The sequence below is a fragment of the Brachyistius frenatus genome, unplaced genomic scaffold (assembly GCF_029030835.1).
Source record: "Brachyistius frenatus isolate BFR_SWC_R1_liver_20210118 unplaced genomic scaffold, ASM2903083v1 Contig_166, whole genome shotgun sequence".
NCBI classification, from domain to species: Eukaryota; Metazoa; Chordata; class Actinopteri; family Embiotocidae; genus Brachyistius; species Brachyistius frenatus.
In genome coordinates this window covers 708,460-734,274 of record NW_027210765.1, presented here as the reverse complement: position 1 = coordinate 734,274, position 25,815 = coordinate 708,460, and the positions used below count along the sequence as shown (strand labels likewise).

Here is a 25,815-nt window from a genome sequence, read left to right as displayed (position 1 = left end):
TATCTTTGAGGATTTCTGGCTGTTTTCTAGAAACCAAGCAACACTGGATACAAGAACAAGGAATGGGACGTGTAGAGTCCAGAAAGGCTCTCAGTTACGAGGCGGAAAAAAAAAAAACACCAACACACACACACACACACACACACACACACACACACACACACACACACACACACACACACACACACACACACACACACACACACACACACACACACACACACACACACACACACACACACACACACACACACACACACACACACACACACACACACACACACACACACACACACACACACACACACACACACACACACACACACACACACACACACACACACACACACACACACACACACACACACACACACACACACACACACACACACACACACACACACACACACACACACACACACACACACACACAATCTACTGCCATGTCTGAACTAACACTACCTATTAACCAAAAAGTGGTGAGACACAACTGATTGTCATACTACAAAATTTAGAAGCAAAATATTAACATTAGAATAACTTTGAATATGAGCCAAATGTTGGTGTGGTTACGTTGCTCCTGGCCCGAACCAAGCCAAAGATGCTCACGACATAAAGGCATTTTAATGAGTGAATTTGGTTTAAAACAGCTTCACAGCCACTGGGAGTCTCAGCTGAACCATAAGTGAGGACAACTGCTGAGAGAGTCCTTAAGCTCTGCAGTTGACAGCACCAACCGGTGCAGCAATTTAACCTTGTTCCTTATCTACCCATGCCTGAAAGCCAAATACTGTGGGAGATTATTTGAAATATTTAGTGTTTTACTGCTGATGGATATCAAACCTCAGCGCATTGTCTTCTGAATCTGTAGTTTCATTTGGAAAGAAATGGAAGTGAAAGAAAGAGTCTGCAGCTGGAAACACATGGAGGGAATATGTCTGTATATGGAGGGAAACACTGCGTTTGAGTGTGATATATGAAAAGGTTACAACAGAGAAGCAACAGCACAGCATATTGTCGCAACAAATCAAATTTCTTCAATTTTCTATTTGCTTTATAAAGAACTGTGCTGGTTAAAGTATGAATAAAACTTTTAAAAAAATAAAGGGAGTCTAGATGTCCTGCTTTATACATTGGAAAACAAACTAAACAAGACACTACAATACAGTAATGCAACTTTGCAAATGTATGGGGTAGGCTTTGTAAAAAAAAAAAAAAAAAAAAAAGAGCAAATGCCTTTTTGTTATCCCTTTAAAAGAAAAAGAAAAGTGAAAATAGATTTTAGCACCTTATCAACTGACAGTAGGCTGTCATTGTCTCTCGAGGTGAGCGCTGTATTTATAATATCTGCTGCTTGTGCGTGGGTTACATTTTGTCATTTGTTGCATCTTAAGCCGCAGCTTAACTTGCAGTTGTTTAGGATCAAAGTGCTGTCAAACAGCCGCAGCTCTGAAACTATGAGGGAAAACATGGAAGCTTTAACAATATCCAATTGCTTGCAAAGATACTGCAAAAAATGTATTATTTCCATGAAAGATTCAGAGTTGAACTGCATACGGAGATGTCAGACCTTGGCACAGTGCTCGGCACCGTTGAAAGCACTTTCCTCAAACAGCACCATCTCCTGCTACGATAAAGCTGCTTTCTATGTGAGGAAAACTTGGGACATGTACAAACTGTCTGTTAGACAGAAAAAACAAATGATGAGGTCTCCTGCTATCATGATACGAACACATACACCAAATATTGGCTGAGGCTTTTGCAAATATAGACTTTAACCCTGGTGAAAACAAAAGGGAATATTATAAAGATCACAATACCACAGAGATAAAACAAATGCTGCCTCTGCTTGAAAACATGCAACGTAGCACTCTATCACCAAACGCATCCATTTGCTCCTGAGAAAGAGCCACCTACTTAAGAAAGATGAAGAAGTCATTGATCACTATTTGAGCGCATTCCCAAGATATTCAAAAACTTTCTCACATCAGTGGTTTTGTTTTAGGGAAAATGGCACCAGCCTCCAGCTACAATTTGTCAATGATGACTCAGTTCGAGTCGCAGGGCAGAGCAATAATGAATCATGCAGCTATTTTGCAGCGGTCCTGTGCATTTTTTGTTATTACATACAGACCGGATTGCATATTATAAAGACACCAACAGAATTTGAAGCGCCCAGGTCTTGGGTCTCTCACCTACACGAACAGAAGCTGATTAGCCTGTAAATTGTAGGTAAAGCTCAGTCAAAGTTGAAGTTTAATCAGTGTGCTATTGTGTGCAATCGCTGGTACAAGATAAGACTAATAAAATATTTATCCAGTAACTGAAAACGGATGTCACAGCTCTCTTCAGTCTGTGGGACGGGAAACGGTGTTCTATTCAGCAACACAATGTGTCAGTGCCTGTGAAAGATGCTCACACTTTGAGGAGTGGCGGCTTCTCTCGTAAGTGATCTTATTTTTAACTTTAGCACAAGACAGTTGGTATTTATTTATCTAAAGCATCTGAAAGAATTAAGGGCTCATACATTGTCAAACGGGTAACCAAATCCTTAAACACAGCAGTGTTTGTGCAATGTGCCAGAGAAGGAAAAAACAAAACAACAGAATGAACTTGAGGATTATCCCGTCCCGTTTGCGCTCTGTCGGTGCATTTGTCAGTAAAACAGGAGCTTTTTGCTGAAAGTAAAAGCAGCAAGATTCAACCCGAGCATGTCACTTGCCTGCTGGTCTGCTGCTAGTAATTCAATAATTAGTAGTGCAATGCAGAACCTGCAGTGAACTGTGGGTCATTAAACATCTGCAGGGTGCTTTGCACTACAAAGGGCTGCAGAGGTTTCCACACACACACACACACGCACACACACACACGCACACACACGCACACACACACGCACACATGCGCACGCACACACACACACACGCACGCACACACGCACGCGCGCACACACACACACACACACACACACACACACACACACACACACACACACACACACACACACACACACACACACACACCTCTGAAACCTTGCAAGCGCTGTTGAACGCCCACAGAGACGTTGGCCTCTTCCCTTCTAGGTTAGGTTAGGTTAGGTTAGGTAGTTACTTTATTAATCCCCGAGGGGAAATTTTTCTGTGTACATAATGGGACCTTCTCGACCACACAGACAGGCAGTCTGGTGATTTAGAGGCAGATGTGCTGCACGAGAGTACAACATGTAAATATGATGGTAGCTCATCATCAGCCGCACACAGAGGTCAGCTCAATGACTCACCCCTGGACACTCACACACAAACACAAACAAACTTTGACATCTGTGAACATTACAATCCAGGAATATAATAATGGTAAGATTACAGAGATGAGAGGGCCTATAAATGAAAACAATCAAACAAAAGCAAACCCAGAAAAGAAAACAGTGAATGACAGGGAAATGAAATGAGAAAAGAGAAAAAGAAAAGAGCACCAGGGTGATAGTTTAATTGCACTAGCCTTTGTCTGCACGTTTTAAATAGAATAAACTCCAACGGCCACCAACACAGTGCTGCACACCAGACAAATATCACCGCTTGACCAATTTCATGACACAGTCCACCACTATGCTGGGACAGTCATTGTAGTCTTCAAAGTCCTGACTGAACATAGTTTTTCCCTTAATGACCCTCAAAGGAGCGAACAGAATAAAGAGAAGTTGTACTGAGGACTTTTACCAGTGGCGACAATATCCTGCCTCCTGGAAGACTTTACACACCACACTGCTGCTGTTTGGACTCTAAATCAGTCTGTGTCTGTTCTCAACTTTAACACGTAACAATGTATCAGATGAAGTTATTACAACAGGAAAATGGCTGGATGATGGGTGCCTTTCCTTCAATTGATGTATATTGTGTGTAAGATTCAATACTGTCTGGGTTTTGTTATTGTAATATTGAAATACATCTTGTTCCTTCAACATCTTTCCAATTTTTGTGCTTTTTAGTCAGGAAATTCAACTGCAAATAATGTTTTACTTGTGTCATGATATTCACTGGACAAGTTACCCCCAGATGTCAAATTATTAGGAACGCCTTGTTAAAGCTAAAAACCCATTTTACCCGCAGATATTGTCCTATCACAGACATATTGGCATCACCATATATGTTGGCCGATATGACAAGTTGTCTTGTAGAACGTGACATAAAAAAGATGCTTGGGGTTTTTACTTTAATAGTTGTCTATAATCATTAAATTCCCAGTGAAGTTTACTGTGTCAGTGCACTGATGTCAGTGTAGACAATAAACTGTAAAATGTCCTGCCTCCATTAGCATTTAGTAACCACATTTGAGAGATCCCTGCAAACAAATGTGTTTATATACGCTGTATATATAGTTTATATAGAAAGAATATTGGCCAATACAGAGGTATTGGAATGTCTGACTTCTTAATGCTGGCAACTTCCACAAAAATCCAGTATTGGCTGAGTTTTAGTTAAAACTGATGCAGCAACTGTGCAATAAATCCAACCATCATAAAAGTTATAATGTTCTGCTTCTGCAAAGAAGAGCGGATAAAACTAAAATCAGAAGAAAAAGTAGAAGAAAGAAGTGAGGAGGGAAGAAAGTAAAAGCAGGTGAGAAAGAATCAAAAATGCTGAAAAAAACCACAGACTGCAGTTAATACTCATCTCCAGCCTCATTGTTGCCGCCCCCACTGTCTTCCTTATTGCTCGCCTGAGTTGAAAGCGTTTGTTTTCTCAGCAGCAGCCCTGAGCATTAAGCTCAAATTCATCTCCTACTTAAGATGAGACCAATCTCCTTGTTCGCTCACAAAAATACACTCTTAAACACACACAGGGACAAAGACATGGAAACACACACCTTATTGCTTAAATCTGGGAAAAGAAAAAGTCTGTATTCTCTTAACAATCTCTTCTATCGATCTGAACACTATTGATGCTTCCTCACTTTCACTCTGCCCATCCCTGTTTTTCAAAAGCAGGAACCGCATTACAGAAATAAATGCAAACTGCCAAACCCACCTTACCGCCCAAAAGGAGATAAGAAAATGCCATTTTTCATCTGGAGGGGCATCTCCTGAATCCATCTTCACTTCCTATCAGAACTTCTCCACTTGGGCTTATCTTACTCTGGACTGTCATCAAACGGCCCAACACAAGAAACAGTTATTCTACCTTTTAATGTGTTGTTGTGAAAGGTGGCTGAGGTTGGGAGCTGGCGCCTGATTCTGTTTTAATTGACAATTAATGAATCCAGACATTAGCTGATCCAAACACCTGGCTAAGGGCAAGCCATAATTAAACTCATTAGAATGAGAAAAGAGACTTTTGTTCTCAATCAGTCATTAAAGCAGCCAAAACACGAGGCGCTCTCCCAAAGTAATTTCTCTTTTTTTGCAGCCCTCCCTCCCCTCTCCTGTAGCACTTTAAATCTTTCATCAACCTTCCCAACAGGCGCCTTTCCCTCACAGTCCTCCATCTTTAACACTTTTTATTTATGGCGGTGCTCCTCCCATCATTCTCCATCATTTCTACAACTTTATTGCTCATTTTGTTTTTCCTCTGATTACCAACTGGCTTTGATTTTGTAAATGTCTTATAATTTTAATTGTTGGCCTGTCTTCCAGAAGTAAACAATTCATTAAGTAACTCTTTGTCCCTAATATTGGATATTTTCTGTCGCTTAAAATCCCTAGGGAATCTACACATGCGGCCGAGTTTTAACGATCTGTCTACTGTCTGGTTAGTGTTGAAAAACAAGATGGCGAGTAGCTCAGTGTTTCTATTAGGGCTGCATGATTAATCGTATTAAAAACACAATCTTGATTAATATGTGATCGTATTTCTAAATGACAACAATTCTGCTAGATTGTTATTAGCTGCAGTAAATCAAGCACTCCTACTTTCTCGCTCGCCAATGTTGTTTATGTTCAGTGTCAGATTGTTTAAGCTGCTTCATTCAAGCTAAAAACAAGACTGTTCCCTTTCTAGTGTCACACAAAGTTGATTTGCACCTCCTACATCAGGCACCATCATATTTTTTTTTTTGTTCCTCTGTATCAGGCAAGTGCAACAAGCATTTATATTGAAAAGAAATCATGAGAGAGAATTGTAATTTCAATTCTAAGCAAGACAATCATGATGCTCGTTTTAGCCAGATTCATGCAGCTGTAGTTTCTTCTAGTTCATCTGGATGGAAAAGCTTGATTTGCTGAAATATTAAACAACCTATAGCAAACCCAATTGCCAGATATGAGCTTTTCTGGTTTTCTAGTGTCTAGCAAAAGTTGATTCCTGATTAATTAAACATTAGTTTGGGAAATGTGCACTGGTTTCCCAAACTGCTACATATCTCAAACTTGTGTTACTTAAGCCAAAAAGTAGAAATGGAGTACAGATACTTGAGTTGCAGCACTGCTACCAAACTCTGACTTCATTAGATCATATCAGTCCATTCAATTATTTTTTCCCAGTCTAGTGAAGGCAGAGCAAAGAACTTATCCAATTATCTCTGTAAGAATGATTTTAGTTCTGTGACAGACAGCTACTGTGGGTAAAAAAATTTTTTTAAAAAAAAAGAAGTGATACCTCCGACCATTTTCAGGAACATTTTCCATTTCATGTTTTAGGCATTTACCTGATGCTCTTACCCAGAGCCACTTAGAGTGAAGGCACTGGTCGAATAAGCCTCAGTTCCCAGATCACCAACATTACTGGAATATAGGTTTTTAAAAATTCAGGTAGAAGGGAGACTTCTTTTTTTTTTTTTAGTTAGGAGCTAATTAGAGTTAGCTGAGGCAGAAGGTGTACAGAGGGAATATGATTCAGTGTAGAGAAGGTGATTTGAGATACTTTTTGAAGGAATGGGTTTTCAGCTTATAACGGAGGTTGGGGAATGACTTGGCTTTTCTGACCGGTGGCGAAGTCATTCCACTTTTTGCCTTTTTGTGCTGATTCATTGAGGCCCACGGGCTTCCTGTGTGTAAAAGCCCTGAAATTCCTGATTGTAAATAATCCCATGCCAAACTCTGTGCTGGAGTGTCACATTTACTTTACCATAACGTAGCCTCCTGCAGCCTCAGAGGAGCGTGCTAACTTCTCAGCAAATAAGTTCTTTGATCAAGGGGCTGCTGTGTGAAATGCATACTACTGCTCATTTCCTCCACTCAAAACAGCCCATTTGCACAGCAGGCAACGTGAAAGTACAGCAAATTTATGGTATGCGGAGGAGGAGATAACAGTGAATTCTCACTTTTACTAGAAGAGGAGTCCTAATGTATTTCATGTGCTCCTTACCTTTGTGGTAGCACCAAAATTAGGCCAAATTCTCCACTTGTGCACACAGAAATATGGAAATTAGACCCAACTTGGTCGGACCAACTAATGGCAGAGCTGCCAATGAATTTCATGACATTTGCTGAGAATTGTTAAACTCCCAGGAGAAAAATTCCTGTTGCAATTGATGACCTTTTCTAAAGTGTCAAACTGAAGGCAAACTTTATATATTCATCATCAATTTGCTTCAAAAAAAAAAGAAAAAAAAGAAGAAGCTAATTTATCAACATTTTGTTTGCTCTGTTCAACTCCTCACATTGTTGGCTTATTAAATAATGCAGCCTCAAGGGGCCGCTATCAAGGCTTTAGACCTTTTATTGTGGCTTTATCTCTCCCTCTATATCGATCTACGAGGAGTGTAGACTTTGTGATGGAATGCCACTCTGAACGGCTTTGTCGGAGACAGCTGCAAACATATCACCTCTGCCGGCCTGCTGGCTCTGCAGAGCCTGAACAAGGCCTTTTGTAAATGATGCGACTGGGGAGCTGTTAAGGGCGAAGGCTAGTTTTATAGCCAACAAGAACATTACATCCTACTTTGGCTCAAAAATTACAATCAAGTGGACCTCAACTTTACTTTCCCTTTTTTCATGTCTATTGTGCAATTGCAGAGTGTAGCTCTACAATTTTACCGAAGTGGATGCATACATGCTCGTAATGCAGTGTAATTAGGACGGTGGGTAATTGTGCTGTGGTAATGAGCTCGTTGCCAAGGAGTGCAGCAGAAAGGCCAGTCGCCGGAGAGCAGCATGCGGTCAGAGGGGTAAATGAGGGATTTTATGGAACGTATTGATGAACTGTGCTGAACAGTTAGCAGGGCATACATCATTTAGCCTCAAGAGTAAAACAGACAAATTCAGGCTAACGCTGAGAGTGCTGACTTGTAATGGAATTTTATATTAGGGTGAGCAGAGCGAGAGCACGTATACCTCAGGCTCAGTCTGTGGAAAAAAACAAACAGTGAGAGCTACTGGGCTGCCAGATGTTGCAGCAGAAACAAGCAAAAGCAGCTGTCAAATAAGCAGCAGAACTCATAAAGATGTCTGATTGCGGCTTTAGTGTAAAAATTTTTTTTTTTTTTTTTTTTTTTAAAAGGGCCTCCGACTTCATGAATTTCTGCCATTAAAACAAACAAAAAATAAAGGACAATTGTTGTGCTTTCAATGAGTGAAATTGGCAGCTCTGATGGATTGGATTTGCCCCAGAGGTTTCCATGCATTTTTAAGACATTTGAAAGAAACAGATGCATTCACAGGTGTAGTCATCACATTTTACTGCGAATAACAATAAACTAGTGCCGCATTTAATGCTGCCCTCAAGATGAACTGTTCGGAAAGTGTTTCGTTCTCTTTGTGAGGGAGGTTAGAATAATCAGGTGGCCAGCTGGTCGAGAGAAATCGAGTTGGCTGTTCCATTATGTCCGTTCAATTACACGGGGATGTCTGAGAGAGCAGCGGTGGCCCCTGGGAGAAGGGCTGCGACGCAGATGCACGGCCGCTCAAATTGTACGACGACGACTCCGCTGCAACGAAGGAAATCTTAGTTTGTGTTTGTACATGACCTCTAACACAGTCCAGAGTACTTTAATAGTTCAATCTTTTTCATGTCTTTTATTTTGTAGACGTTTTAGGACTCATACTGATGAATATCCTGTTACGCTTCTTATTCTGAAGGACTGAAACCGAAAGTAGTCGAGAAAGAAGCGGTAGATCAGAGAGTTGACAAAAGACGGAGAAAAGTGTGTTGAAAACAAAGAGAAAGGTTTTTGTTTGTTTAGCACCGTGTTAATTTTCTTGTAGGCAGATTGCATTAATGTTTGTGTGTGTTTAGAATAGATGATTAAGCCCTAAAACGTTCCTGAGTGTGTGTGTGTGTGTGTGTGTGTGTGTGTGTGTGTGTGTGTGTGTGTGTGTGTGTGTGTGTGTGTGTGTGTGTGTGTGTGTGTGTGTGTGTTTATAAGAGCAATTCTATTAATCAGCGTATGTACCGACCCTTAATTAAAAACTCCCACTTCCCCTTGGACACCACTCCTGTGTGCATGTGTGTCTGCATTTGTATGCACACCGCTGCTTCTGAGTCTGAGTATTCATGAGTGTGCATGGGAACGTGCACAATACCACTGCTTATATATTCTTCTTTCAAACCAACACATGTTGGCCGCTCAGCGTATCTGTGGACGTTTTACTCAACAGAAAGAGACACAGTGCCGTAGGTCTAAAATTAACGAATGCACCTTGAACATGGATTCTGCCCTTCGTTTCAGCACATCATTGGGGCTACTTGTTCTTCTGACTGTGCCTGCAGCTAATGCAACCAACAACCATTCATTTATTGAAAGCATTAATGGTCAGTCATCTTTTGCTTACAGGCAACATGCCACAGAATATTACATGTTCAGTGCACGTGCTGACTGGTTTAATCTTGTTCTTTCTGCATGTTCTGCAAATTGGATGATCTGGCTTGCACTCGCACAATACGCCTACACTTTTTAAAAATGTTTTTTTTTCCTCAGCCATTCAAGGTGTGATATTGGAAAGCTATTCAAAGAGCAACAGCCGGAGCAATAGTTCATTCTCCGCCCACATCCACTGCAGCTAAACACACACGTTTGTGAGTATTCATTGTTATTCCATTCAAATATACTCAACACACACACACAGTAGCATCACATGTTGCAGTGAAATGAAAGGAAGAGAACTGAAGTTGACTTAAACGTTGGACACCATGACAGATAGTCCGTCTCCTGGGAAAGTACATTACTCATCCGATTAATCAGATGTCACACCTTCATCAAGGTCATCGCCTCCTTCTCACTCTCTTCCTTCCCTCTGTGTTTCCAGCTCTCACTATGATCGCAAATTAATATTCACAGTCGTCCAGACCACTGCAGGGGAGCACGATGCTGTAATGTCACAGCAGAGCTGGGCGAGACATAGTGGAAGACATGAACACAGGAAGTGAGGGTGAGGAACAGATGATTAAAATAAAGAAAAGGAGAGTGGGCATTGAAAAAAAATGCAATTAGCCAAAACAAATGTCTCCTTCCTCCCTTTCCTCCTCTCCTTCCTGCACTCATCCTCGTATCGCCCTCTCATTTTGTCACAGATGATTTTCAGCTGTTTAATCCTGATTATGGAGTCAAAGTCCCAGTCGACAGCATCCAGCTCAAACTTCATGTGGATGTACATGTGCACGTGGCAACGAGAGGCCGACTCAGAATATTAACACTTCTGTTTCATGTATGTTGTTTGATAATCGGTTTCTGTTGACATTTCATATTTTTACTTTTGCATTATTTACTATTGTTTTCTAACCTTGCAAAATACAGCAACTTTGTATAATCACAACCATTTCAAATTGTTTTCGAAGTATTTTTTTATTTTAGGTTTTTCACTTTTGTTTTGACAATATTTAACAGTAACATTGTATTGTATATGTTACTAATAAAATAGGAGTAAATATATTACTATTTACTACAAACACAGTAGTAAATATACAGCATTTTTACTTTGTTAGTAGCAACAGTAAATGCAGCCAATTTATAGAATCATCAGCTTTTAATTTTATTGTTTAAGTAGAAACTTAAACACGTGTCACTTTTGTGGACTTAAGTGTTTCACTTGGTTAATTATTATTTTTTACAAACACAGCCTGGAAAAAAATGCATTCATACATAATGAGCAGTGACCACGTAAAGCCTTGAATTTTGTGTCATTCAGGTGTATCAACACTTGTAGGCTCCAGGGTGTTCATATCAACACTGCACCACGGCAGCTGTGAGCACACATTCCTAGTGCCAACACTTTAAAAGAGGTGAAGCCGTAAACGGGCAGTGAAAGAAAAACAGGTCAGCTGTTGTTAAGGGACTGAAACTGCTTATTAAAATTGACAATGAAAGATACTTCCTTGCATTTTGCACTACAGCGCTTCTATTCTGTGTTAATCTCAGTGTAGTCATGCAGCTCATAAACCTGTTAGTGCAACGTCAAAACCGGTCTCCTGTGTCTATTTGAAAATGTAATGTCTTTCAGGATTTAATTCGAGGCAATTTACATCAGACTTTGTTGTTCTCCTCAGAGTTGTTAGCAGTCAGTGTCACTCGCTCTGCTCTCACCACTCAAATGGCAAACAAACCTGGTATTTTTCTGCTTCGCTTTCGCTTCTTTCTATTTTCCACCGGTGTCACCTTTTTTTCTACAAAATGGCCACTTTGTCATCCTCTTCTTACACACGCCTTCACTTCACAAACCTTTATTTATTTTTTTTGCTTTCACTCTTGTAACTCTATAGCTTCACCTTGACTTTTATTCATACGGCTGTTTGGGTTTGAATGTTCTTGATCTCTTTTCAATTTCCTAAAATGAGGCTTTTCCAAAACTATACATCCAAAAATGTGCAAGTAGACACACATACACACACAAACACTCTACACACACATATAATTACACAACTGTTCATGTGATTAAGTACCGTGCAAGCAGTTGTTTAGAAGTGTGAAATGAAGAGGAGATAGACAAATAACCCAGCCACCCCCGGAGACACGTATTAGTGTGTCATTTTATGAGACAAGACTGTGTATATGAGTTTGTGTGACAAAAAGCATCACTTGTATATGTGAGTATGTGTTGTTAGAGTGTGTGTAAACCACTTACTTCTGGTCCTGATAAGTCAGAGATGAGATGGATTTCACCCCCCTCTTCTCTTTGTAGATGTTGGGGGAATGATCTTGGATCAGCGCTTCAGCCTTTTTTCAGCCTTTGAAAATGATGCAATTAACACTGATCTTGATGAGACTAGAAGTGGAGAGGCCAGAAACCAAAGCAGAAAAAAGCAAGAAAAAATGGTCCGAATTATTAGCCCAAAAAATAAGGTAAATCTTCTCCCCTATTCTCTGACTTATTTCCAGGAGGGCTGTATTGTCCAGTTTGAAATGAGTTTCCAGCTATACAGAGATTGTTATTATTTTGAATATTACTCAAACTCAAAAATTGTGACTCATAAAGCAAATGCTGATTTAGTTGCACTAAAATAATGTTGGTGATTTACTTTTCAGTTCAATTTGGATGCAAATGAAACTGTCTTCAGATCTTGGATTAAGCAATAGATGTTGCTGATTAGACTAATAAATTACATTAATCAATATAAATAACAGCTATAAAGAAGGCTGCTCTACAGGCAGACTGAAGGTAGAAAAAAAAGAAACAAGAATCACGGGAAAACACATGTACCCGAGTCAGTGAACCGTTAACGGGAGGCTCAGGGATGTGAAAACAAGAGATACACATGAGAGAACTACAAGACAACTTTGCTCATGAAGGCAGACTGAGGTCAAGTGGTTGAAGAGGTTGGGAAGCAAGACAACAGAGAATAAAAAAAAAAAAGAGAGTGAAGGAATTGTTTACAGGTAGAGAGAAATGCAAGAAGCTGGTGTATGACAAAAGAGACAGGACAGCGTAAGCACGGGGAAACGGAGTGCCTGACAGGTGTGCAAATACACTGACACACACGTAAGACCTGCTAAACAGAAACAGTATGTGGCAACAAAATACTCAATTTGAGGAGGGATTGCTGGTTTCCTGAAATCCCAAATTTAGCTGTGTCAGTACGACTGCAGCAAAAACAGGAAAACATGAATTCACTGAGAGTCACTGTGAGAAAATGTGACGAGTTTGAAAGTTTTGTTTATTTGAATAATTATTTCACTGCACAGGTGTGGTTATAAATGTACAGTAGCCCACATCTGGTTGCAAGGAAATGCATCACTTACACTTTTTCCTGTTCTTTCAGATTGTATATCATGTTCTTTTATGTCAAGTTCCTGCTGTATGTACAAATTCCATGCAATCTCCATGAAACATAATGTGAGACATGCACTGTTAAAAAAAAAAAAAAAAAAAGAAAGGCAGGGAAATAAAGGCTCCGAGGAGTAAACAATAAAGAGGTGGAGGCAGAAAGGAGACGTAGCTCCGACTACAGCAGGAGGTGATCATGAAATCGAGGGCCGATAAATGCAGATTTGAGCAGGAAGCAGTGTGACATTACAACGGGGATATGATCCTGCATTAAAATGACCTCTTCTCGAGTAAAGCCCTCTGTGACCTGGTCCAAAAGGTGTCCACACATACATGTGAGCCTTGAATAATAATGTTTGACAGCGCTGTGTATGAAAGTGCCAAGTAAAAAAAAAAAAAGAAAGAAGATTCCCTTCAAATGACAACAGAGGTAACAGATGCAGGAGGCAATCTGAGGATGTGAAGAAGCCTCGGATCAGGCAGGCTATAATGAAGCGAAACATTACAAGATTCTTCAAAGAGCCTCTCTGGATCGGAACCCCTCTCACCGTCCAACACACACACACACACTCACACACATGCAAGACGCTGCAGCAAGCTGAGGTCACCTCAGATTCAGATTCTCTCACCCGTTAAAGGTGAGGTGTAAAAATGAAGAGTAATGAAACCACACTGCCTACAGCACAGCCCCCGGTGTCGCAAAAATGACTTTGAAAGAAACAAACTGGGCAATCAAACTCACACGCACAATTTCAAAATGACACGTGCATGTCTGATCATCACAATCTCCTGAAGTCACCTTTAAACTGAACAGAATATTGAACCTGGGACTGCCGTGAGGAATATGGTATAATTGTAACCGACAGGCTTAACTCTTATTTTCTCTTATAACTCTTCTCGTTGGGAATCTTCCACTTTTCTGTCTCTCTTTAGATAACGTATTTGATGATCTGCATTAAGGAAGTATCTGTTTGTTCCTGATTAGTCACTCAGTCATTAGTTTTTTGCTCTGTTCATGCATTCATTTAAATGTTTTTCTCCCAGTTTGCTCATACATTTGGGCTGAAACGATATATACATGCAACCATTCACTCTTCATGTGAACAGTACAGCTCCATACACATTGCTTCAGTACGTGGAGAAATGTTTTTTCCATACCTAGTTACAGCTGCTGCTCAGGGGAGGGGTCATTAAGGTAATTAAGTTACACAGTTATTCCTGAAAGCTGCGTATTCGTTCTGTGAATTCAGCATTATTGAGTTTTCTCACAAATTTGAGCTAAGGAGTCCTCTGTTTGGAAAAAAAAAAAGGTGTTAAAGAATCCTAATTTGTTTGTGTTGTCAAAAATAAAATGCAGACATTCGTCAATCTTTGTAGCACTTCTAAATTTACCTATCTTGAGTATCACAGACACACACACGGAGACCACAGGTGTACTGGCCTCTATGGGTCACCCTACATTCCTTGTCATTTTATGTTACGCTCTATCCATCTTGATTGCCCTTTTGCCGTTTTCCCCCAGCTCCTCTATCCATCTGCCTTTACCCACCTGCCTCATGTCCTGTCTCTTTCCTGTCCATCACCCCCTCCACCTCCACCCCCACCGCCCCCCTCAGTTTTTTAAGCTGCTGAATGCTTGACATTTCCCTCTTTAACACACATGGCTCATTATTTGCGCACAAACCCAAAAATCCACAATCAGAAATGTGTGCAATACACACAGATGCTGACATACATAAACACACATGGACACATGCTGTATGCAGAAGCTGAAGATAAACAGAGCTGAAATGCCAAACATAATTCCACACAACGGAGGAGAACAGCGGGTTGTCAAGACGTCAGCCGAGGAGCTCAAGCTTTTTCCGGTGCGTTTTAGTTTTAACTTTTATTTAAAGGTTATACCCTGCTGAGAATCTTTGATGATTATAGGACTCACCAAACTAGTACTAGTCAGTCCGAGACCGACTGTAAACACGTTTGATTTGGGGAAGAAAATAAAACTTGCGGGGAGATGAGGAATTCAGCCCTCAGTGTCATATCTCTGTGAGCAGACCAAAGCCCTAATCGGGCTGGGATTTTTTTGCCAACACTGGGGGCTTATAACTGGTGACATTCTACAAGCAGCCCGAGCAACACTGTGCAAGATCACAGCATACACACAAAAACAAGGACAAACTGAACCACAGCTCTGCTATTTCTGTTGGTCATGTTTTGCCACAGAGTGTTCATTATCACGGCTCTAGAGAAATGCAATGAACTGGATCTGAAAGAGTCAATTTAGTCCACTGTTTGTACTAATCCATATATACAATGCCTCAAAGGCAGATAACACAGGACGGATTGATTACTCGCTGCAGAATGCAGAGTGTCCACAGCAAACTAGCATCATAACTGAAACTATTAATGGAAGCCTGTGGTGTTTTCTTGTAAACAAACAAAAGTTATATTTACATTCAGTTTTATTAAAGTGGAGCATCTTCTTCAGGTTCAACAATACATTTAATTTTAAATTTAATTTATCAACAGTGCCATATCACAACATAAGTCATCTCAGAGCACTTGGTTAAGTCATTACAACATAACCTTACAATATAACCCAACAATTCAACAATTCTTATGTGGTTGTTCCCAATTTTTGACAGTATTGCGCAGGTGAAAGAAGGCAGTCCTGGAGAATTTATATGCAAGTTAAAGGACATATCCTGGTCAGAAGTAATTCCAAGTGTCCTCACATTGGTGCTGGAGGCAAAGCCAATGCCATCCAGAGTAACTATAACTTCCGTCTGAATTTAGAGGTAGAAAATAACAGGTCGTGAAGGCCTTTATGTCTTCAAGACATGCTTGAAGTTTCACAGATTTATTTCATTACGCTTCACAGATAAACATGAGGCAATGAAAATGTATGCAGTAGTTTCAAATAATAAGGGAAGCATGTATAACATGAAAAGGATCGGTCCTAGTACAGAGCTCTGTGGAACTCTACAACTAACTTTTATGTGTTTGGAAGAGTTATCGCTGACAATTGGGATGAACAGACATCCTTCCTTACAGAACACGTGCAAAGACAATTTTGCTTTACTTTGGATCCTGTATTATTTACATCCATGTTTACCGGCAAGCAGTTTCCTTTCCTGTCTTTACTGGTGCATTGCTGCAGTTTGTCTCTGTGCAATTTCACCACGCTTTGCGCAAGACAAACACTGAAGCACTATTGGAGGTCGAAAAGACCACAGGTCAATTCATTAATTCAAGGCAACAGATATACAACTATCCAGGTTCTCAGAAACTAAAGGTAATCTATTCATATTTAAACCTGTGTTGCCAGGTGGGTGCAGCTATATATATATAAATCATAGAAATTCTGTAGTTACAATAACTACGACTGTAAAAAGCTGGGAAATTATCAACTGCATCTCAACTGCTGATACATGCACCATCGACAAGGAAGTGGAAAAATATTCTATGCGTACTTTAACGAGAATGTTTTACAATCTTCTCTCTCCTTGACATGAAGTCCTTTGAGACAAGTTTAAACAGGTGACAAGTCTTTAGATCTGAAACACAGGTAAGCCGCACGAATCTCTGCCTGTCTGACTGACATCTCTCAGTGGATGTCCTCACACCACCTGAAAATCAACCTCGACAAGACGGAACTGCTCTTCCTTCCAGGGAAAGACTCTCCCACCTGACTACTACCTTGGACAACTCTGTGTTATCCCCGACCCTGACTGCCAGGAACCTCGGCGTGACACTCGACAGTCAACTCTCTCTTACTGCCAACATCACTGCAACGACATGTTCCTGTAGGTACATGCTGCACAACATCAGGAGAATACGTCCTCTTCTCACTCAGAAGGCGGCGCAGGTTCTGGTCCAGGCTCTGGTCCAGGTTCTGGTCCAGGTTCTGGTCATCTCACGTCTAGACTACTGTAACTCCCTCCTGGCAGGTCTACCTGTTCGTGCCATCCGACCTCTGCAGATTGTCCAGAATGCCGCAGCTCAACTGGTCTTTAACCTCCTTAAATTCACTCCCACTACTCCGCTCCTCCTCCTCCTCCTCCTCCTCCTCCGCTCCCTTCACTGGTTACCATTAGCTTCCCGCATCCGTTTCAAAACATTGGTACTTGCGTACCGTGCTGTGAACAGATCGGGTCCAGTGTACATCCAGGACATGGTCAAACCCTACATCCCAGCCCGCTCCCTCCGCTCTGCTTCTACCAATCGGCTTGTCGCTCCCTCACTGCAAGCTAAACACTCTACAAAATCACGACTGTTTGCTGTCCTGGCTCCTAAATGGTGGAACGAGCTCCCCAACAACATCAGGACAGCAGAAACTCTGGACATCTTCCGCCGCAAACTAAAAACACACCTCTTCCGAATTTACCTTGAACAGTAGAACTTTAGTAGCATTTAAAATGACACTTACTGATAGAACTTTGTAGTTTGGCTTTCTTGAAGAAATAGTATTTTCTTGATTCTTGTTGTTCTGGGTTTTGTACCCTCGTGGTTGAAATGCACTTATTGTAAGTCGCTTTGGATAAAAGCGTCAGCTAAATGAAATGTAATGAATGGTTTCACAATAAAATAAAAAGAAGCCAGTTGTGCTCAAATAAAAACAAATAAAGTAGCCGTGGTTTCTGCCTGCCACCGGTAATCTTCACAAAACACATATCTTTTAAGACCTTGCTATCTTGTTAAATGTCAGCTTTTGTATGAGTTCGATGGTGTAGAATAGAAAGTCGTCTTCTTCAAATCTAAACAGCACTTAGCAAGGTTGCTCACATTATCTGGTGTCCTCATTGGTTGTTTCTCATTATTAATTTAAAAAAAAAGAAACCTTTTTTTTTCTCTGAGAATAAGACTAGACTAACACCCAAGTGTTTGTTCACACAAAGCTGTTTTCCAACTTATTTCTTGACACTCTGCTAAGTGATTTACAATGCAAACCTTTTAAAAAAAAAATCATCAATGGCATTTTCGTTTTGAATTAGACTTTACTGAGAATTAATGACCTGGGACGTCTTTTCACTTAGCTACTACCAAAGCATTACATTTATTTTGATGTGAAATGATTTATGTTTGCCTTTCAGCTTACTATGATTCTATTTAAAAAAAACATATATATCGTAGCAACTCTGAGCTGCCTACAAGACATGAAATGATTCTTATTTGGCAATAATGACTCTTTGTGGCCTTCACATGTGGTTAATCCATAGCCTCAATAAAAACATCTACAACCTTGAATGGCCGCTGCACTGTTTCAGGTTGGAGCTTGATTAAAGACTCCACATACTGTTCATCTTAAGGTGTCTTGGAAAAAAAAAAAAAAAAAAAGGCGTCACATCAGGCTCATCCACATCGTAAGATGTTCTTGGTTTAATTGCTGGGTGAAAATTAAAGATGTGAAAGTGCCGTTACATACGTGAGAAAGAATAATTGTGAAATCAGCTTGGTGCGTCTTCTTTGTCTAAATGAACAATTAATTGGGTTTGTAAAATGTCAGCCATCTGATAAAGAGTAGTTTAAGCACTGTAAATGTTATTAAACTGACAAAAGCATTCATCATTGTTCATTAATATGTTTACAAAGTTTATGAATAAAGAGAAGTTTGGTCTCTATGAAGTGTTAACACTGAGGGTCTGATTTAATAAAAGGTCTGCCTGTGTAAAATCACGTGCAAACTTCATACCACCAGCAAACAAGTGTCCAAGAGCGAAATGTAAATAGATACATTTAGCACCCGCAATGACATTTACTAAACCTGAAAGTAGAAATAGGAGAAATGATTGCGCCTGTATTTTAGTACAACTGAAAGGCACATAATAATCAGATGCGCATATTAGGAGACGGCTGCTCTTAATGTGGTGAGACGGAGACGCAGGAAACCAAAGAATGAGCAGAGAACATGGATTTACACCTGTAAACATTTTTGATGCCAGAGGCATGAATTATTCAGACATATCGTCGGTCCACCCATGACATTTCTGAGTTACTGAATGAACTGAATGATGATTTAAAACCAATAACAAGTAAGAGCCACGAAATACCAGCAATGTTAAAACTTCTTACGACTCAGCATTTTCCTGCCTCTGGGTCGTTCCAGCGTATCGCTGCTTGGATATCCCACCCAGTCCCGTTATTCAGGTGTGCTGTCACAGGTGCTGAATGTATCCCGCAGAATTCACAGGTAGCTTCATCAGGTTCACGAGCACACACACAATACACTGAATGAAAAGTCACCTGCTCATCACAGAAAGAGCTGGACCTGCTGATCGGTGTTTGTTAGAGGATCTCATCCACCGTCCTTCCTCTTTTATTTGCCGAAGTTTTAATATAAGCCATTTTTTTTCTCCTAATATCTTGCCAATATTCTCAAAATTTCATGTATTGATCTTTTTATCATTCCCACGGCATTGTCTTCCTCGCTGATAATCTCCGATATAGCGTTTTGTTCTAGTTATATTCATATTTATTTATTTCCTTTTGCTTTAGCGGTCGTTCTGTTAGAACGGCTGGAATCACTTTAAAACCTCATTTAATACCTCATTTAAATAGAGCAATTTTCACCTGATATCAAAGACGCAATTACTGTTAGTAAATCACCCTCAAAACCAGGCCCTGAGAGTATTTAAACACTTTTCGAAACAAAACACTCACAGTGAGCCAATCTAAAAGTTTAATAGACATGTGATGCATTTCATGACCTGATTAGATTTATATGACGGGTACATGACCAGCCCTTACAGCTAAATACTTAAGACTGTTGACACTGGCTTTTGCTGACACCACTGCTGCCTGCAAGGAACCATTTTCACATGCTGATAACGTTCAGCACAACCTCCCTGATAATAAAGACCACTATCTGTTTGCGGTGATTTATCTTGAGGCAGTTTTAGACGCTGACAACAAATGTTTTCATACTGAAAACCAAGAAATAAAGAAAAACATTCAACCAGACCAGGATATACACACACACACACACACACACACACACACACACACACACACACACACACACACACACACACACACACACACACACACACACACACACACACACAAACAGTGTCTGAGAACGCTGGAGCGCCACTTCAGAGTAACTTCTTGTCCTCTGCAGCTGATTCAGACATTTTCTCTTTCTGTTTTAACTACATCACACCATTAATAGAATGATTTCAATAGTTTTTGATGGGTTCTCATCAAGCCATACACAGCAGCTACACAATTGAGTGAACACAATCAAAAATTACATCTTCACTGTCAAATAGTCCCTTCTCATGTCAAAGCCTTCACAGTCAATAACAACTGCGTCTTGTTTAGCTTGACAACAAAGTACTTTTTAACTTCAACCACTGAGTATCCATCAGCTCAACGAGTCAGCAACTCGTTAAAATGCGTATAAAACCATGCACACAGCTCTGGTGCCGGTGCACCAATCAAACACACGTGGCTGAAGTTTCCTACCTTGACCCCTCGCACTCTGAACTCGGCCAGGGCTCGGCTCATCTTGGAGGCAGCTGTCTGCAGGTCCTTTCCACTGGCGATAACTTTGACCAGCAACGAGTCATAGTGGGGCGAAATGATGGCACCCTGGAAGGCAGAGGCGCTGTCCAGACGGATACCCATACCCTCACCGCTCCTGAAGACCTGGCAGGAACAGGACAGAGGGGACAATATAACATAAACCTCTTTCACTTGTAATTACGCACATACATACACAGTACATACACATGCATTTAAATATGCATATGGCCACAGAGAGCCCTGAGCTCAACATCAGAGTTAGTATGAAATTACAGGATGAGACACAACCGATTAAGTTCTCCAAGACGCTGGATCAACCTACCTATCGAGTACCTTGAAAACTGAAAAAGTGTACCTAGAAGATCTGGTGCAGTTTTAAAGTCAAACAGGTCACAACAAATATTGGATTGATTTTGGTTATTTCTGGTATGAATATATTTTCGGTCCTACTTAACATTCTGAATGGAAAGTCTGCAAATAAAGAATATTCAGTGTTCCTGTGGGTTTCAGTATGTTGGATTTTGCTCTGGTTGGCACAAAAATACACTTGCACAATTTGTAATTAAAGTTTGGTGTTTTCATTAGGGCTCTTATTGTTTCATCCTTCAAGGTCCAGTAATCTCAGAGTATGCATCTTTTATCAGACACATTATTTGTATTTTTTTTTTATGCAGGAAAAACAAATATTTGTGTCATTTACGTGAGACTGCTCTTCCTCATTGAACACTTTTCATTATAGTACTTAGGAAACAATAGTAGTACAAGTGCTTGCAATCCAATGTTTGAGCTGGATGCCAGTGCAGACAAACACCTGTTCAGACACTAAAAGAAACAGAGAAAGTAAACAGGCAGGAGAAGTATCCTGGTGGCTCCATGCAACCGAGGTGTGTCGGTGTGCAAGGTTCAAATCCAGCTCTTGACCTTTGTCGTGTCTTTCATATCAATTCCTCCTTTAAATTCCAAATGTGAATCGAAAATGCTGCAAAATGAAGACTTTGCATCCTTCCTGCAAGTGAAACATGCAGAGTGAAACCAAGCAGCATCTAGCAGTGACATCACCCAATGGTTTATGAACACCGGTTATGAAGCTTCTTGTTCGGACTTTGTCTGTCGCCATCTTGCTAGTCCCGAAGAAGCAGAAGTGACCCGGGGGGCAGCGAGTGGTGGATCTGACTCGATCTGATTGGAAACCTGCTGATACTGGGTCCCGCCCACTGATAGCCATAACCTAACTGCACCACAGGCCTGTCAATCAAGAAATGCCCCAAAAAACACAGCTTTTTGGACCCTATTAATCAAATTAATGATGGTATTGTTTCAGATGGACGGCTAGAAAACTAATAAAAAGAAGTGAAATAACTTGTTGAGAAACTGACTTCGAATTTTATGAAACTAGTTGAATCGGAGTCTATGGAGCCAGAGGCCTTTTGGAGGCAACCTCTAGTGGCACTTGATGGTACCACAGCTTAATGCACTTTTGCATCCGCCTTATTTTTCAAGACCCAGAAGCTACGTCGACTTTTATATGGAGGCTATGAGTGAAATATTTGTCTTTGTTATCGTCGGCTGAATATTTGTTTGCAACAGTGCAGGAATTTTCATCCTTTACTTGTTCTGCTGTGTCAGCACTGTTCACATACTGTTAATGGCTTGTTTAAAGGATTGTAATGTGGGCAAAGCAGGTATGCAAAGCATCACATCTGTTAGGCGCCTGCAATGTAATCATTAATCAACCTGCACTCAGTGGACAATAACAGCCTGATATACAAGGAGAGCAAAAGTAAGGAGATGAGAGGGCAGAAAACAAGCGTGAGATGAGTGAGCGATGGAAAGGCTGAACTGTTCCAAACCACTTGGCAAGAGAGCAGAGAGGGAGGAGAGGAGATGTGAAGAGGAGTGGGGAGTGTCCAACACTACGACATATGGAGCCCCTCGAGAGCTGGAAGAGGAAGAGGAGTAGAAATTATAATTATAACAATGTTGCACCACAGTGATGACATGCTGGTAATATTTTCAGACAATGGTGAAGTGCAGTGCTGCCTTTATTCATGACCATCAATATATTTTCATTATAGCTCTTTACAACTCGACATTTTATCAGGAATGATTTTACTCCCTATCTTTAAAACCATTCACTTCATTCCCATTCATCTGCATTGGCTCATAATCATCCAATATAGTGACTGTATAATTCCCTCTATAAATTCCCTCTATAAAGCATGTTGCAAAAATATGTTAAAATATTACTGCACAAAGACAAATGGCCTATGGTAGGACAAACAAAGGACCATTCAACATCAGGTATCTATGAAGCGATTCTGTGCTCCAGCGATACAGTACCTGTGTCATTCAAAGTAAATATGGCATGCACCAAAAGGAACATACAGCACATTTAAGTTAAATGTAATGCAACAGCAAGGAAAAAATAATATGGAAAGGTAATTTAGAGATCAATATGTCTCACCATCCAGCTGAATGCTAAGTTCCTGCCATGAGTGGCTATTAATGTATTTTTCAGATAGAAATCTCCTTCACGAGGCGGAGGTCTGATCTTTTTTAGCTAAACCGGACACTAAGTGAAAAGAGGCTGCCTATAGTACATTAAGCAGAAATGGAAGAGATGCTGAGGGAGAGGGAAACTGTCACGAGCGTTCCCGCCTCCACACCTGAGCAATATTCCGTTTCAAGGCTCAAAGCCCCAATTTCCAGGTTGTGATTTTCACAAAGCCCTTTGAGTTTTAAAAGGCTCGGGGCTGGTCATCAGCTCCTCGAGTGTTACTCAAGTAGATCTCAAAATTCCACACTCACACTCTGTGCTGTGAATGTGAATAACTCGACAAGCTGCCTTGCATAGAATAAATCGTTATCAATTCAAAGGACGTTGCATTTGAAGAACATGATGCCCACAGAACACCCGGGGAATTATAAAAAGGGTTCGACTGCGCCATTACGGTTTATTATTTAGCAGAGCTTGCAACCGTGCTTACACAAAAGATTGCCTGAGGACTGAATTATTTTCTTTTAAATGGCGACTGATCCATTTAAAGGTTGGAACAATTCTTTAAAATTGTAGCATTCTTCAAAGTAACGCCGATCTCTGCAGGAAGGCCGTCACCACCACTTCTCAAACAATGACATTTTGTCTGCACCATTCCCCAAACAGACAAATTCAGACTGACAAAACCTGGATAACAAATTTTATATTTTACTGTCACACATAAAGCAGGGACACTTTCTGCACTGACTACAAAAAAAAGTGAAACCCAGAGAACTTAAAGCTCTGAAAACATGCATTCTGTAAATATGTATTCCTAAATAAATTGATTTCTCCGTTTCATGCTGCTGCCCACAAAGAAAAAAAAAAAACATCTAACAGAGCCTTTGATGGGATACATTTTGCCAGCTGTGGCTTATCGGTATTGCCAATGGGGCTCTAGGGCACTTTGTTTCCACAGTCTTCAGGCAGTTGCCAACTCTCCTCTGTGCAAATACCCCAGGGAAAATCTACACACTGTTTACTTTTCTTCACTTCTCATTAAATATTTCCTTCCTCTGAACAGGCTATATTTTAAAATTGTTATTTGTCACCCCTTAACGCTGCAGATCGGGCATATAAACAAGACCAATGCAGCTGTTAGTGCTGACTGCTGTGTTAAAGTGAGTGACTGGCTGCCTGACAGCTGCCCTGGGTCCCTTTGCATGCCGTTATTTAATATCAAACTTGTGCATCCCCAAGGGGAAGGAAAACACTAAACATTGCTTACACTAAAATTGATGCGGCTCTTTGACTTATTCAGTCTATAGTCTTCACACAAGTTAACTGAGCGTCAAGGCTATTTTCAGCAACACCCCGTTGCATAATGAGAGGCATTTGGCTAACACTTTTATCCAGAACTTGAAGTGATAAAAGACGAAGACGAAGGATCAGTGATTAGCTCAAAGGCAATTCTGTTCCCCGACACCGCCACTTTGTTGTTGGTGTAAACTTTTCAAAGCTGTGAGGGGCACCCAACAGCCTCTGAAGACAGTTTCACATCTCGGAGATGTTCACGGCAACTAAATGTGTCGACTGGATGTCAGTTTGTGCAGGCAAAATTCATTAAAAACGGTCCTGATTGGTGTTCTTCCTTTCTGTAAAATAATTTTTGTGAACATGAGCTTATGCGATGTATCAGTGTACATCCACAGAGTAAACAAATGTGCAACAATCAGAAATGCCACCATTGATTGTTGCATGGCAACAACTGCAACAGAAAAGAAAAAAAGAAAGAGTAGGAAGAGGGCTTGTAATTCAACAAGTGTGTGGTGAGGCCAGATGGTTAGTGACAACAGTAATTACTTTGTTTTCTGCTTGACATTTTTACCAGGTGTGAGAGTAGTTGTGTTTTCTAACAGGATCGTTCAAGCTGCTCTCTGAGCGTTTTAAAAACCATAAAGAAGAATGCACTTAATTAGAGAGAATTTTTAAGGTTAAATGAAAGTGAATACCACAATGTAGTAAGAGATAATGAATCACTTTGGAAACAAGAAGTTACAAAAGAATTTCAGCAGATGGTCTAAATGGGAGCGGTAAGTGGTGAATTTAGCAGGTTTTCTTGTGTTTACGTAAATAATTTGTGATATTTCTGGCTCTTCTGATTTTAATGACTTTAAATGACTAATCATGTTAAATCACAGGAAGAATCTTTAACAGCATTATGTGTCAGGCTTGGAATATGTTCTTGAATATAAGCAACTTGAACGACAAGAAATGGTTTGTAATACATTTCGTACTTTTTCATGTATTTTTGTGTAAAACACAGTTTGCTTGTGATGCAAGACAAACAGAAGAATCTCATGGAAGTATTTACGATAAAAAACCCTGACAGGAATCTATGACCTTCTGTAAGAAGAATGACTGCACAGTCTCTGTGAACTGGATACACACAACAAAACAACAATATTGTCAACATATTTGCATGTTCATACATGCTTTAATACACACCAGACAGCAATAAATACAGAAAACATTTTGATCCCTTAACTATGGGCCAATATTGTTTTTAAATCAGATTTTGAAGTGTAAACAACCCTGTCCTGCTTGTGTCAGGAGACTAATCAAACATGGAGCAAGACAGATGCTCACTGTTACACTTTACTGAGCAGACACATATATACAGAAT

The 25,815-nt window shown here is 40.3% G+C and overlaps 1 protein-coding gene across 1 annotated transcript in view; it reads right to left on the bottom strand.

The window, feature by feature from the left end:
- The window catches only part of pcxb (pyruvate carboxylase b), a 285,890-nt gene that overhangs the window by 129,566 nt on the left and 130,509 nt on the right, over positions 1-25,815 (bottom strand). Inside the window, exon 12 of the mRNA XM_069717004.1 lies at positions 20,594-20,776. Coding sequence (XP_069573105.1) covers positions 20,594-20,776 — 183 coding nt within the window. The remainder of the gene's footprint in view (positions 1-20,593; positions 20,777-25,815) is intronic.